We start from the raw sequence: 13,993 nt of genomic DNA, 5'->3' as shown, positions 1-13,993 counted from the left end.
CCGAGTTAGGAAGACCTGCCTCTGATCAGAGCTGGGTTTCACTGCAAGAGGAGCGAGCTCTGAACGTTTCTCCCATCAAAGCACTTCCCACCAACCTCCTCCCACCTGAAAGACAAATTCTATCTTAACGTCCTGCAGACAAAAAGAAAAAGCCCAGTACGTGCCAGGATCAAACCGCTGCTTGCAATTCATACGCAGCCAAAATGCAGAACGTTTTATGGTGTGTTCCAAGACGCCAAGCGTGCTCTTTAACAAACCTTTAACTCTGACATTAGCTGCTCATAAGATTAAAGCAGAACTACGGAACATTTGTAATTACTAGTTTTATTACCACACTGGCTTTCGGTCACAGGCCAACATTTCCAGCACATCTTGCCCAGCACCATCTCCTCTTATTAGTTTTGACCTTGGCTTAGGAATCTGGCAAAGAAAGAATAGAATTGCTACAGCTTCTTGACAATAAAAAGCAAATCTCTTCATTTAGTCTTACAAGTTAGGAAACAAGCTTGTTTCTTCTCAGGAAAGGACACGAGATGAGTAACTGAACAATTGCAAACAGCTGTAAGAGCGCACAAGACAAAGCGATGTTCTGAGCGCAAGCACTTGTGCAAAAGGAAAACTGATTGTATTCCATAAAGCACAGAATTCAGCTTGATCAAGCTCTGCTGTCTATGCAATAAGCGTGTGAGAGCTACTCGGGTCATTCCCCTCCCTCCCGTATCAATAACCTTAATGTTAGTTAATGCAGCTGCATTACAGAGAAGGGAACAGCCTACAGGAAATACACTCGTTAGCCCTTCAGAGTCATTGCACTGCTGACAAGTGAAACAGCTGAGATTCACACCACTTGAAATCTTTCGAACAAGTACGAAAGGGTAAGATTTGGCGAGGAGACAGCCTTAAAAACAGCAGCTAGTTTTTGGAACGCAGGCGTTCAATGCGTGCACAGCGAGAGCACTCAACTGCAACCACTGCAGGCACAAACTGAACAGGGACTTACATGGAAACCGTTCAGGTAACACCAGGCTGCGAGTTCACACGCATCTCTCCATCGTGCCGCGCTGCTCTGGGCTGTTTCCAGCAGGAAAGTTCCAGCACGCACGTAGAAGCGTCCCGCTCCGCACAGCGCCGGCATCGCGACCGCCGCCTGGAGCGCGACGTCAAGGCGCCCGCGGAGCCGCTCGTCTCCAGCGAGTTCCCCAGCGCCATCGCCGGGCCGCGCCGCCCGCCCGGACGTCCCGCTCCCCCACCTGCCGGCGGCCGCCAGCCCGCGCTCGCCGCTCTCCAGGAAGGCCCGCACGGAGCGAAGCGGGGCCGGGGCGGCGCAGGCTCGGCCTCGCTGAGGTCCCCCACGTCCCCGCAGCTGCGGCCCCGGAAGCGGAGCGGGCGCATGACGACAGGCATCACCGAGGGCAGCCGGGCGAAGCCGCGCGGTGAGGACGCGATGACCGAGCGCAAAGGACCCCGCCCGGACTGCCCGCCCCGTTCGGCGGACTGACCAATGGGAGAGGCGAGGGGGAGGGACCGAGCGCGGGCGCCCCGCCAACGGCGGCTGCCGACGAGAGGCCGCCGCGATGGCGATGGGGCCGGCGGGATGGCGGAGCCGCGAGGCTCCGCGCGGAGAAAGCGGCGCTCCGCCGCCCCGTGCCTCGGGGACGCCGGGCGGTCAGGGGAAGGCACCGCCGCCGGCCCCGTCCGTCCCCCGTCGGAATCCAGCTGTTCTCGGAGGCGGAACCGAGCCGTCCTCCGTCGTTGCGGCGAGGCGCCGTCCCCGCTGAGTGACGTCATCAGCCCCGCGACCCGAGCAGGGGGCGGCCGTGCGGAGCAGCCGGGCCTCCGAGAGCCGCCTCGGCTTCTGCAGGTGGCTGTTCGGGGGGCACCGGGGCGGGGGCCGGGGTTCAGGTGCTGCAGGGGCCGCGTGCCGCTCTGCGTTGGCCTCGTGACGTCACTGTGGTGCTCGGGGTTCCGCTCGGCGGGGGCGGCTGCCCTGCGTCTCCCCGCCTCCCCCACCCCGTGCGTTTCACTGCCCTCCTCCCCTCCCCCTGCCACGGATCGCCCACAAACCCCCCCCGTCCCTCTGTGTGACCCCCGGGGTTGCGCCTCCCTCCCCCTTTTTCCCCCTTCCGTTTCCCCCGTTCTGATCCCTGTAGTTCTCTTCCAGCCCTCCCCTCTGCGCCTCCCCCATTCTGACCCCCAGGGTCCACCTATCTGTCCCCCCGCCCTCCCGATCTCTCCCCTGTCCCCTGTTCTGATCTCTAATGTCTCTCCACCCCGTCACGAGTCTCCCCATTCTGTGCCCTAGAGTCCCCCCACTTTCCCAGTCCCCTCTATCTGACCCCCAGAATCCCCTCTCCTCCTCCCGGGTACCCCCACTCCATTTCCCCCATTCTGATCCTTAGAGTCACCCCCCATTACCTTCTCTTTGACCCCCAGGGTCCCGTGTCCTCCTTGCTCTCCCCACCTTCTGACCCCTTTTTCTGACCTCTAGAGTCCCCTGTACCCCCTGTGTGCTTCTCCCTGACCCCTGGAGTCAGTTCCCCCATTTTGACATCCATTCCCCCCCAACCGGACTCCTTTTCTGCCCAATAGAAGCCCCCCACAACCCCTGGCTCTCTCCTCCCACCCCTTCCTCCCTCCAGCCCCAGATGCGCTTTCTGCCTTGCAGAGGCTCTGTTCACCCTTTTCCCTTCCACAACCCACTAAATTCCCCTCCAACTCTTTTCCAACCCCATAGGCACCCCACTCCCCTCTTCTCCCCCAGATACTCCCCTGAGGTCTACCCCAGACACCCACCCCATAGAAGCCCCCCACAACCTCCTCACCACTCCTAGACCCCCTTTCCTCCCTGTAGAGACCCCACTCCTTTTCCCCCTCACAGTCCTCCATCCACTCCCAGACCTGCCCTTTCTGCCCTACAAAAACCCCTTTTCCCCCTTTCAACTAACTCCTCAAGTTGCCCTCCACAATATTCCCCTCCACAATGTAACCCTCCACCCCCAGACCCTCCTTTCCACTCACAGAAGCCTCTTTCTCCTCGTTTCCCCCTCACAATCCCCTCTCCACCCCCAGGTCCCCTTTCCACATCACAGGGCTTCTAGCCCACCACAATCCCCCAGTTTCCCTCTTCCACCCTTTCTCCACCTCCAGACCCTCTTTCCACCTCACAGAAGCCCCACTCACACCTTTCCCCCCCGTAGATTCCCCACAACCCCCTATCCACCCCCAGACTTTCTTTCCACCTCTAGAAGCCTCGCTAGCCCCTTTTCTCCCTCCCGCAACCTCCCCTATCCACCCCTGGAGTCATGCAGAAGAATCTGCAGATGTCCTCGAGGGGTTTGGGGCATGCGGGGGTGTTCCCAGCTGGGTCCAGGGGGATCCTTGGGTTCATCCTGAAGGGTCTGGAGATGTCCCAGTGGGGTCTTGATGTCCAGGGGGTCTCCAGGATGCTCCCGGGGATCCCTTGAAGGATCTGGAAACTCCGAGGATGGGCTCAGGAGCTCTGAGGAGCCTCTAGGATGATCTGGAGATGTCCCACCAGGAGCCCCTATGGCCCCATAACCACTACAGCCTCATCTCATAGCCATCCCATATCCTTATCCCACACCTTTATCCCATCCCATATCCATCGCATCCACCCCATAGCCATCTCAAACCCATCTCGTATCCATCCCTCCACACCTCGTCCCCATCCCCCACCCCATTCCCATCCCAAATCCATGTCCCCACAGATCCTGATTGCAAACAGGGCTCCCCAGTGGCTGCGGGTCTGGCTGGTGGCAAAGTGCTGGGGCAGGTGGTGATGCACCTTTCTCCATCGCTGAGCTCACGTGGCCATGAGTAGGCCCACTGCCTCGCTTATTGCCTTGTCTGTTAAGCTTCTCTCCTGGCTACAGACGCTGCTAGTAAATACTATTGCTCGTGTTATGTTGTCATAGGCAATAAAATAAGCCTGTCCCAAAGACATTGGTGTCTTTGTTCTCCCTGTTGAGCCCATGGATTGGCACAACAGCATCAGCACGCGATGGGCACGAAACTTGGACATCAGCAACGGGACTTGAAAGGCCAGCATCAGGACCGTCTCTTTTGGAGAGAGACTGAGAGACTGGGGCTCGTTGAGCCCGGAGAGCAGAAGGCTCTGGGGAGACCACGTGGCTGCCTTTCAGCACACGAGGCCTCACAGATCACCCAGTTCCAACCCCCTGCTGCAGCCAACAGCGAGATCAGGCTCCAGGTCAGGTTGCACAGGGTGCCATCCAGCCTGGACCTGAACACCCCTCAGGACGGGGTGCGCACAGCGTCTCTGGGCAGCTGTGCCAGCAGCTCACCAGCCTCAGCCTGTGTGACACGTGGCAGGTTCTCGTGCCGTTTGCCGAGTAAAGCACAGCGATGGTCGATATTTCAACCTCACCTGGTGTGCGTGTGCCTGTGAACGCACAGGTTTCTGTTTATTAGACAGATGTGAAACAGTTGCTCTTACAGAACCATTAAAGTTAGGCTTGCGTTCCTGCGTACCGTAATTCAGTAAGCTGAGCGGAACTGCTCCTGGAAGAGGAGCTGCCCTCTCCGTGCCAGTGACCTAACAGAGCTCCAGGTGACACGGGCTGATGTCACAATGCCTAACAGAGCTCCAGGTGACACGGGCTGATGTCACAATGCCATGCGCTGCATCACAAGCAGATCTTCCCCAGGGCAGTGGCAGGGCCGGCACTTCCCTGCAGGGCCTGGGCGCTGCTGCAGCACTGCTCAGGGGCTCTGTCCTTCTGCGACCAGGAGTCGATTCTGGGGCAGCCAGGCTGCTCTGGGTGACCCTCGCTGACGCGTGGAGGAGCAGGGGCGCTTTGCAGAGAATTGTTGGTTGGTTGAGGAGCCTTGTTGGCGGAGGGCATCCTTAGTTCTGAACTGAGGCTGTCGGCAAGCCACATGGAAGGCTGCTGGACTGTGAGCGTCAGCTCGAAGCTGGCCTACTCGTTCCTAACGCTGCTGGAACTCTCTGCTGAAGGTAAGGCTGTCCGGACCCCCTTCCCAAGGCATCGCGCGGGGCTGCTGGTTGTCCAAAGCCGCAGCTCCTGCTCTCTGCGCTTGGCTGGACGTGGCTGGGGGCTGCTGCGAGAGCCCTGCCCAAGGATCCCGCTGGGCTCTGGGGACCACGTGGCAGCCAGGTCCCGAGAGCAGAGCTGCCCAGAGCCCCCAGTTCCTTTAGGCATGCTCGGTCCCCTGTGATAGGGCAGTCCGAGGCCAGGTTTCCCTGGCAGACGGTGTTTCCGTAGGTTGCAGCTCTGGGAGGAAAGGCATCCCGTGTCCCAGAGGCTTCCTATGTCCCCGTTTCCCCCTGGGGCTCCAAATAAGGCTGAAATCGGAGCAAAGCCCAGCTCCGGTAGCCATGGTGGTGCTTTTCTGGGGTGTGTGCGTGTACCTGCACCGATCGCTGTCTGTGTGAGGAGCTTGCCAAGCAGCTGTGAAGAGGCTGGCCTGGAGCCTGACTTGTCTTTTCTTTCCTTTGCAGAGATTGTGGCGGTCTGGGACGCTGTGTCTGACTACATCTTGGAACAGATGAAGCTGGGCAAGGTGGGCTGGTGTGCTGGTGACCCTCGCCCTGGAGAGGGGTTCAGTCCTGCCGAGAGTGTGGGCCCCGCAGAGCAATCCCTCCCTGAGCACCACACTGAGCAGCACGCTGAGCCCAAGCCAGGTGCCCAGAGCGGCTTGTTGGCCAACTGGGAGGGAAAGCCAAGGCCAGAGCTGCTCTGAGCAAATGTTTGGCACACGCAGGGGCTTCGCTCTGCCCTAGTCAGAATGGGGAGAACAAAGGGAGAAATGGGTGGGGGGTTTTTCTGGCCCTGTGCCGAAGATAATCCTTGGGATCAGTCCCAGGCTTCAGCCCTGTGCTGTCCATGCCCAGGCTCTTCTCTAGCCGAGGGATGTTGGGAAATACTGTGCGGAGGTGACTGTCTTGCAGGGAGCACAGACTTTTCCAAAGCTTTCCAGAGAGCCCCATCTCACCCCGCTGTCCGTCAGGAGTGGGGAGGGCGGAGAGCAGTGACCCCACGCTCCTGATGTTCATGGCTTTTGCCCCCCCCCTAAAGTACACGCTCGTCAGCCTTTCTGTCTTTTCCCTGTGCAGGGAGTCCTGATTCCGGGACTCGGGGTCTTTGCTGGGGTCCGAGAGCAATTCCACAGCAAAGAAGAGGCGCGTTCCGTTCTAAGGCCTGTCTTCCAGCTGGACATCGGGGTGCTGTGGCTGCAGGAACTCCAGTCTCCCAACGACATCATCCCTGGTGAGAAGGCAGCAGCCACCTTCCCCTTCCCGCCCCACGTCCGGCCAGCTGTGTTCTCCCTGCTCTTTGGAAACGGCCGGGAGCAGCAGAGAAGTGTCTGCAAAGCTCGGGGTGCAGCGCGAGTTCCTCCAGGAGGAACCGCAGCCCAAGAGCTGTTTCTCCAAAGGACCTTTTCTGTGGGATTTGGTTATGAATGCTGCATGGGCTGGCTGTGGCAGTGAGGATGTGCCTTCTCCTTGCAGACGATGTCAAGATTGAGCCGCTCAACTACCGGCAGCTCTCGCGAGCCTGCGGCGTCCCGCTGCACTTGGTGCTGCGCTGCGTGCGGGAGAGCGTGCTCCTGTACTGTCACCTCCTGAGGAGCAGGGAGCCCGTCCTGTTCGTGTTCAAGAACCTCGGCGTTATGACCTGCCAAGACGACTTCCTCCTCATGAGGTTCTTCTGCAGCTGCATTGAAACGCTGGAGAGCAATGCCACCGTCCTCGCACTGATCCACACTGTAAGTTGAGGAGGTTGTGAGGTGCGCTGTCGGATCACCGCTGGCCAGCCTGGACGTGGCAGGCCAGTCCAATGCCTTTCCCCACACTTGCCCCCACGGCTTTCTCCACTGGCAAAGAGATTTCCTGGATCTCTGCCCATGCAGAAAGCCTGGCAGTGCTCTTGCGCGGCCTCGCTATTTTGCCATCCTGCTCCTTCAGAGCAGAACAAAGCTCTGATGTTCACGGAGGAGGCTTTGGTGGAGAGCAGCTTTCTCTTGGCATGGGAGCCAGGCTTGCTTCCTGTCAAACAAGAGCCATGAAAAAATGTCCTTGGCAAGCCTCCAGCAGGTCTGTGTCCCTTTGCAGAGATTCTGGACGGACGATTCTGCTGACTTCGGGCCAGAGACCGTTGCCCATGGCATCCGCGTGTTCCCGAGGTGAGTGCATTTCCTCTGCAGCACTTAGCTGGCCAGCAGACAGGCTTCCTTCCACCTCCTCCTTTGGGTCGTGCCCTGCTGGGTCTCCGTGCTCAGCCTCCAGTCAGGGAGAAATGCTGGAAAGTCTGGCTCCTGGTTCTCCACTGCTGCCTTTTGGCTTTTTGGGGAATCAGGGTTGTGTTACTGGTGCCCAAGCTGTCCCGATTCCCCTCAGAGAGAACGGACTGCACGTGCAGAGTAATTTGGGCTACGTGTGCTGGTTTGGCAATGCCAGGAAGGAAAAGGGTGCAACGCTCTGCAGAGCACAGGGATAAATACCACCAACCAGCTGCGTGGGGCAGGAGGTCATCCTTCTTCAAGGATTGTCACTCTCTGTTTCCAGGTTTCAGCTCACCGTGGAAAAGAGCAGAGCAGAGGCCGCCGCAGAAGAAAAAGCTGCCATAGAGCGGAAGATGAGTAAAGGTGAGGAGCGGGTCCCAGCTGTAGGGAGGGGGGTCCTGTCCCATGCCGGGTGACCGGATCCAGGTTCACGTGCCGTGCCCGTGGGGCTGCTCTGAAGAACTTCTTTCTCTCTTGGTTCCAGGGGTCTCTGCCTGCAGTCTGCTGCAGAGGCGGAAGACACTTCCCCCCTCCATGCTGCTGCAGCGCAAGCCGAGCTCAAGGCAGCAAGATGTGGCGAAGGAGCCTTCTGCCAGGTGAGGGCCTTGGGCGAAAAGAAGGAGATGCGTGCGCTCGTGTAGGAGCGGCCTCCCCTTCGGAGCTGCCAGCTCTCGGCACCCACAAAGGCTCCTGACACACGTGTGTCCTGGGGGGGCTGTTCTCTCCGGGGCGGCAAGCGTGCAGCACGATCGCCTGAGGCAGACACACAGCTTCATGTTCCACCCTGGCCCCAGTCCCTGGGAGAGCTGAGTGCCGATCCCTACCGATGGCAGAAGCTCTTCTCCCTTCAGGGGTCTCTCCGCTCTGCACCGGAGCCCATCTTGATGGCTGTGGGAGCACGGGGGAAATCGAGGTGCCCCGGGCTCCTGCAGACTCCTCTTGTGTCTGTTTGCAGCGCGCTCCCGCCGTGTGCAGGCAGCTCCCGCGGGACGAAGAAAGCGGGACAGAAGGAAACATCTGCTGCCCAGACCAGCGCTGCACTCCCTGCCACCGAGGAGTCTAAGAGAGTGCTGCAGGTACCGGCTCTGCCTTGCTGCAGGGACTGTGCTGCTTGAGACTGCACCAATCATAGGATGGTAGAATCCTAGGAAAGTTTGGGTAGGGAGGGGCCATTCAGACCGCCTGGTTCCAATCCCCTGCTGCAGGCAGGGACACCTGTCTCCAGACCTAAGCCCGACCAGCCTGGCCTTGAGTGCTTCCGCAGGGAGGGAAGCAAAAGCCTCTGTGTGTGCAGTGATCTGGAGCACAGCCCTTCGGGTGCCACCGTTTCACATTTCTGTCCGCTCCTTCACCTCCTCTTTGGTAGATGGAGGGTGCTGCACACTTTCCCCGTCTCGCCTCCTGGCCTGCCACCTGCCACAGCACTCTGATTTTGAGCAGGGGCCGTGAGAGAGGAGCCACGTTTGCCACGAGTTGCGGATCCTGGCCTGCCTTTGGGGCCCCTGGTCCTTCAGGGGCAAAGCAGTGCTCACAGGCCGGCAGAGGCGAGGAGCGGAAGCGGGGAGCTGAAGGAAGGCCCCAGGGGCAGAGGCTGATCCTGTATGCTGCTGTGTCTCTGCAGGAGCTCCGCAAAGAGTCTGCGCTGTGGAAAGCAGACCACACGTGGCCCATGCACCAACAGCAAATAGAGCGAGCACAGGCAGAAATGGCGGCATGGGAAGGCTGGAGCGCAGGGGAGGACCAGCATCCGCCCCAGGTACCGTCAAGGATCGACCCTGCTGGCAACAGCCACTGAGCCAGGGTGCGAGCTCAGCAGGGCGCAGGGGGTGGGAGCGGGACGGGCGCCGCGCAGCATGGCAGGGGCTGGCCCGCTCCTCCCGGGAGGAGAGCTTGGCACAGCCCCGCAGGGAGAAGGGAAGGGCAGCGGGAGCCATGGGCCAGCAGGGCTGAGTCTCCTGCTTGCCGGGGCCTGCTGCAGGGCCCTTGGCAGAGGGCCTCTGGGGAACAGCCCTGTGCTCCCAGCCGCTTTGCTGACAGCGTCTCCTCTTTGGCAGCTGCTGGCCAGGGAGAGCGTGCGTGTTCCGCATCCTCCAGCCCAGCCCAGGAGACAGCAAGTGCAAAGGAGATGGAGGAAGGATGAGGGTCTGCTGCCGGGAAGTATAATGGGGACGGCAACCAAGCTGACACTGCATGCTGAGTGAGTGTGTGTGGGCTCTGCCGGCTGCCTGAGGCTCTCGGGCAGCTGTGACTGCAGCTCAGGGACAGGAACGGCCCGGGCCAAAAACTGCTGGTGGGGTGCAAGGCTGGGGACACCGGGGGGCAGCAGGGGGTGCGGGGCCGGGTGAGGGCAGAGGCAGGGGCGGCTCAGCGGAGCCCGAGGGATGACTTTCTCCTCCTGTTGCAGCCTCCTTTCCCCACGAGCGGCTCAGGTGCTCCGAAGGTTGGAGCCGCACCTCCGTCAGCAAGAGGCTTTTGCCGGCACAGCGGAAAGAAACCGGCAGAAGCTGGAGCAGAAGCGGCACCTCCTCCGGTGAGCTCCGTAGGCAGCAGATCCCGAGAGCTGGGCTGCAGCCCGGCCTGCACCACTTGCCTGCGCGCAGCCCTAACGCTCCGTGCTCTTCTCGCCTCCCTAGGGCTGAATGCTCGCACGGCTCCAGAGGGGAAGGTGCAGCCATCGGTGGTGACCGCGGTGGAGCTCTCAACACGGGGGCTGGGAAGCCGTCCAGATTTCCACCTGTGAATGGAAGATCGTAGAAAACCAAAGACTCGTAGAACGGCCTGGGTTGAAAAGGGTCTCGAAGATCACCGCGACCGGGCTGCCCAGAGCCACATCCAGCGTGCCCTCGGATGCCCGCAGGGATGGGGCGTCCCCCAGCTCTCGGCAAGCTGTTCCAGCACGTCACCACCCTCCGTGTGAAGAACGCTTGCTGACATCTAACCAAATTCTGCCCCCCTTTCACAGTTTAAAACCATTCCCCCTTGTCCTGTCACCATCCGGCCTCGTCAACGGCCGTTCCCCCTCTACTCTACAGCCTCCCTTCAAGAACTGGAAGGCCGCAGTGAGGTCTCCCCGGAGCCTTCTCCTCACCAAGCTAAACAAGCCCGGTTCTCTCCACCTTTCTTGACAGGAGAGGTGCTCCAGGCCTCTGATCACCATAGGGGCCCTCCTCTGCACTTCATCCAAGAGCTCTGCGTCTTTCTTGTACCGGGGACCTCAGTTTTGGATGCACTATTCCCAATAAAAATGAATTGGCTTTATTTCCACTCAGTCTGCTGATGTCGTGTCTGTCGCCATCAACTGACGTGAGGAAGCTGGAGCCGTGTTTTGAGAGAGCAGTTTGGGTGGCAACGAGAGCCGCTGCCAAGGCCCGGCAGGACCATGCTCTGCAAGAGCGGGTGCCCAGGACGGCAGCCATCTCTGCCAGCCGTGCACGTTTCCTGTGCACAAGTCGTGCATCCCCTCGTATCCCCATCACTCCCTTCTGGCAACACAAACAGAAACGCTGTGGCAGAATTCTCTTGTGCCCAGCACCCAGACTCTGTTGAGCTGAATTCAGCCCGTGTGACACGAGAAAGGTTCTCGTGCCAGGGAAGGGAAGGGGGCAGGGGGGAGATGGTGTAATGGAAGAGAAGGGAAAGGGGGGAGGACAGCACGAGGGAACGAAAGGGGACCGGGGGGAAACACCCCAAGGGAGGGGAAGGGAAGGGAAGGGAAGGGAAGGGAAGGGAAAGGGAAAGGGAAAGGGAAAGGGAAAGGGAAAGGGAAAGGGAAAGGGAAAGGGAAAGGGAAAGGGAAAGGGAAAGGGAAAGGGAAAGGGAAAGGGAAAGGGAAAGGGAAAGGGAAAGGGAAGGGAGGGGGAGGGGGAGGGGGAGGGGGAGGGGGAGGGGGAGGGGGAGGGGGAGGGGGAGGGGAAGGGAAAGGGGAAGGGGAAGGGAAGGGAAAGGGGAAGGGAAGGGAAGGGAAGGAAGGAAGGGAAGGGAAGGGAAGGGAAGGGAAGGGAAGGGAAGGGAAGGGAAGGGAAGGGAAGGGAAGGGAAGGGAAGGGAAGGGAAGGGAAGGGAAGGAAGGGAAGGGAAGGGAAGGGAAGGGAAGGGAAGGGAAGGGAAGGGAAGGGAAGGAAAGGAAAGGAAAGGAAAGGAAAGGAAAGGAAAGGAAAGGAAAGGAAAGGAAAGGAAAGGAAAGGAAAGGAAAGGAAAGGAAAGGAAAGGAAAGGAAAGGAAAGGAAAGGAAAGGAAAGGAAAGCGGGGGGAGACGCTGCAAGGTAACGGAAGGGGACGGGGAGCTGAAGGGAAGGGGAGCGAGAAGAGACAGAGCCGGCGGCTTCGGCGCTGACCAATGAGGGGGAGGCCGGGGGCGGAGGGGGAGGCCGGGGGCGGGGTGGCTCCGGCGCTGACCAATGAGAGGCCGGGACGGGCCGCCGCCGTCGCCCCGGGCCGATGGCAGCCGGCGCAGCCTGCGTGCCGCCGCTCCCCGCGGATGAAGCGGCCGCTTCCGAAGCCGGGGCGCCACGGGAGCCCGGAACGGACTCGGAGGGGCGGGATGCGCACAGCGTCTCTGGGCAGCCCGTGCCAGCAGCTCACCAGCTTCTAAGGGAGAACTTGGAGCTGTGCGTGCGCCTGTGAACGCGCCGGGTGTTTATCGCAGCTCGCACCCGTCCTCCTCCCACCACCCGACTCCCGGGAGCCCGGACCCGATGGCTCGGCCGGACGGTGGCGAGACGTGAGGGTCGGCGGCGCCCCCACCGCCCGGATCCGCCCCGCCGATCAGCCTCGGTTCCTTTGTCTTTCCCGCCCTGTTTTTTCTTCTCGGCTCAACTATTCTCTTTGGACACCTGAACTCTTACCCATCATGAGCAGAGGGTGAGAAATCTTACTCAAAATCCACAACGACAAACGATGCTTCCGTGCTGATTGCATTCCGTGCCACAGAACGGCCACAAACTCCGTCAGCCAAGTACTGGCAGAAAAGAAGAGTACCGGTCTATCTGAGCCAAAGCCTTGCCTGCACCCTCAGAGCCAGCTGACTGATGCAAAGCTATGGGCAGCTCCCTGCTACAGGCGGTCTGGTGAAATTCAGTAGACAAAGACCATTTGCAGCCCTGGATCACAGCAAGTGCCTGAGCCCCTGGACTACTGTGAGAGCATTTCACAGTCATTGCTGCGCTGGGCTGCACTGCGATTAAAGCAAGGAGGGAAAGCAGTGTTGCCTAACCATAGCATGGCCGGATGAGGTGGAATGGAAACTCTTAAGAGCCAACAGCGCCTTTGTAAATGCTGAGCTCTGCCAGCAGGGTGCTGCTCTCAGACTCTCAGGTATTCTTTGGTGCTGGATGATCCTTGAGCTCCCTTCCATCCCAAGCCATTCTACAAGGATTCTGGGATTTCCCCAACTCCAGTCGTAAGCACTGGAGGACTGGGCCAAATCTCCGCACGTTCCGATGGAGTTTAATGCACTCCACTTGCTCAGATTGCTCAACTTGGGGATTAAGGACCCTCTTGAAAAGCCACGTTCTGATGAAGCGTGTCACTAGCACAACCAGACCTCTGTCGGTCCACCAGGGACGCTGGCGATTCTCATCCTTGTATTGACTTGCAGGAGAACTGCCTTTGCCTTCCCTCATTCTCACTGCCTACAAAACACCAGCCATACGCCCCGTGCTATGCATGAAGGATCATCAGCGCAGAGGATAAGGTGGGATGGATAAGGGAGGTATTAAACACGGAACACACCCAAAAAAGGACTCTATTTTGCTTCCCTGAACGATCATATGGAACATCCATACCTGGCTTTGGCCCCGAACTGATGAGAGCCTCGAGAACTTTGTTGTTAATGAGTTCCACACACTCTGCAGGGAAAAATCCAACCTGTAACAAGAGCAAAAAGAGAGGTGTGATACTGAATGCAGCATTTCTCAGGCCTGAACGCTTCAACCAAAAACCACAGAGCATTTTCCTCGGAACGTGCTTGCCGGACACTCCGCAAGGCTATCCAGCACAAAATGGCCTGCGGCAAAGTAACAAGCATTCCACATTCACAGCCAAAAGGTCCAGAAAACGGCCTATAGAACAGGGAGGGGACAAGTATGGTGATCTTCCCCCTCTGCTCTGCCCTTGTATGTCCACATCTGGAGCACTGTGTCCAGTTCTGGGCCCACTGGTAAAAAAAGACAGGGATCTCTTGGAAAGAGTCCAGCGGAGGGCCACACAGACGGTGAGGGGCCTGGAGCATCTCCCCTATGAAGAAAGGTTGAATGAACTGGGTCTGTTCAGCCTTGAGAGAAGAGGACTGAGAGGAGACCTGATCCAGGTCTATAAATATCTACGGTGTGGGGGCAGAGTGGTAAACCCAGACTGTTTCCAGCAGTGTGCGGAGAAAGGACAAGGGGGAACAGCCAGAAGCTGCAGCATAAACTGCGGAAGTTCTACACAGATGTGCGCAAGAACTTCTTTACAGTGAGGTGACGGAGCGCTGGAACAGGCTGCCCAGGGAGGTGGTGGAGTCTCCTTCTCTGGAGATGTTCAAGACCTGCCTGGACACCTACTTGTGCCACCTGTAGATGTAGAGAACCCACTTTGGCAAGGGGTGGAACTCGATGATGTCTGGAGGTCCCTTCCAACTCTTATGATTCCGTGATTCCATAAACCTTAACACTAAAACAGATCGCTAATACTTACCTTGAAATCTAATCTAAAACAGTAACTCTAAA

At 59.1% G+C, this 13,993-nt stretch overlaps 1 protein-coding gene across 1 annotated transcript; it reads left to right on the top strand.

Annotated features, from left to right (window-relative positions):
• The first annotated feature begins 1,792 nt into the window (after positions 1–1,792).
• LOC128072065 (coiled-coil domain-containing protein 81-like) lies at positions 1,793–10,529 on the top strand. Its single transcript, XM_052665473.1, has 12 exons — positions 1,793–1,861; positions 5,504–5,565; positions 6,119–6,272; positions 6,515–6,771; positions 7,118–7,188; positions 7,571–7,650; positions 7,772–7,883; positions 8,243–8,363; positions 8,909–9,043; positions 9,342–9,484; positions 9,692–9,817; positions 9,921–10,529. The coding sequence occupies exons 2-12, from the start codon at positions 5,551–5,553 to the stop codon at positions 10,039–10,041; spliced, it is 1,335 nt and encodes a 444-aa protein (XP_052521433.1). The 5' UTR covers positions 1,793–1,861; positions 5,504–5,550; the 3' UTR covers positions 10,042–10,529.
• The last annotated feature ends 3,464 nt before the right edge of the window (positions 10,530–13,993 follow it).

The sequence above is a fragment of the Tympanuchus pallidicinctus genome, unplaced genomic scaffold (genome assembly GCF_026119805.1).
Source record: "Tympanuchus pallidicinctus isolate F22 unplaced genomic scaffold, pur_lepc_1.0 scaffold68, whole genome shotgun sequence".
Lineage (NCBI taxonomy): Eukaryota > Metazoa > Chordata > Aves > Galliformes > Phasianidae > Tympanuchus > Tympanuchus pallidicinctus.
This window is presented reverse-complemented; position numbering and strand designations above follow the sequence as displayed.

Excerpts from the sequence above, each read along its gene's own strand:
- LOC128072065 (XM_052665473.1), top strand. Across the intron at positions 8,364-8,908 it reads AGTCTAAGAGAGTGCTGCAG|GAGCTCCGCAAAGAGTCTGC; the intron begins GTACCGGCTCTG and ends GTGTCTCTGCAG. Across the intron at positions 9,485-9,691 it reads AAGCTGACACTGCATGCTGA|CCTCCTTTCCCCACGAGCGG; the intron begins GTGAGTGTGTGT and ends CTCCTGTTGCAG.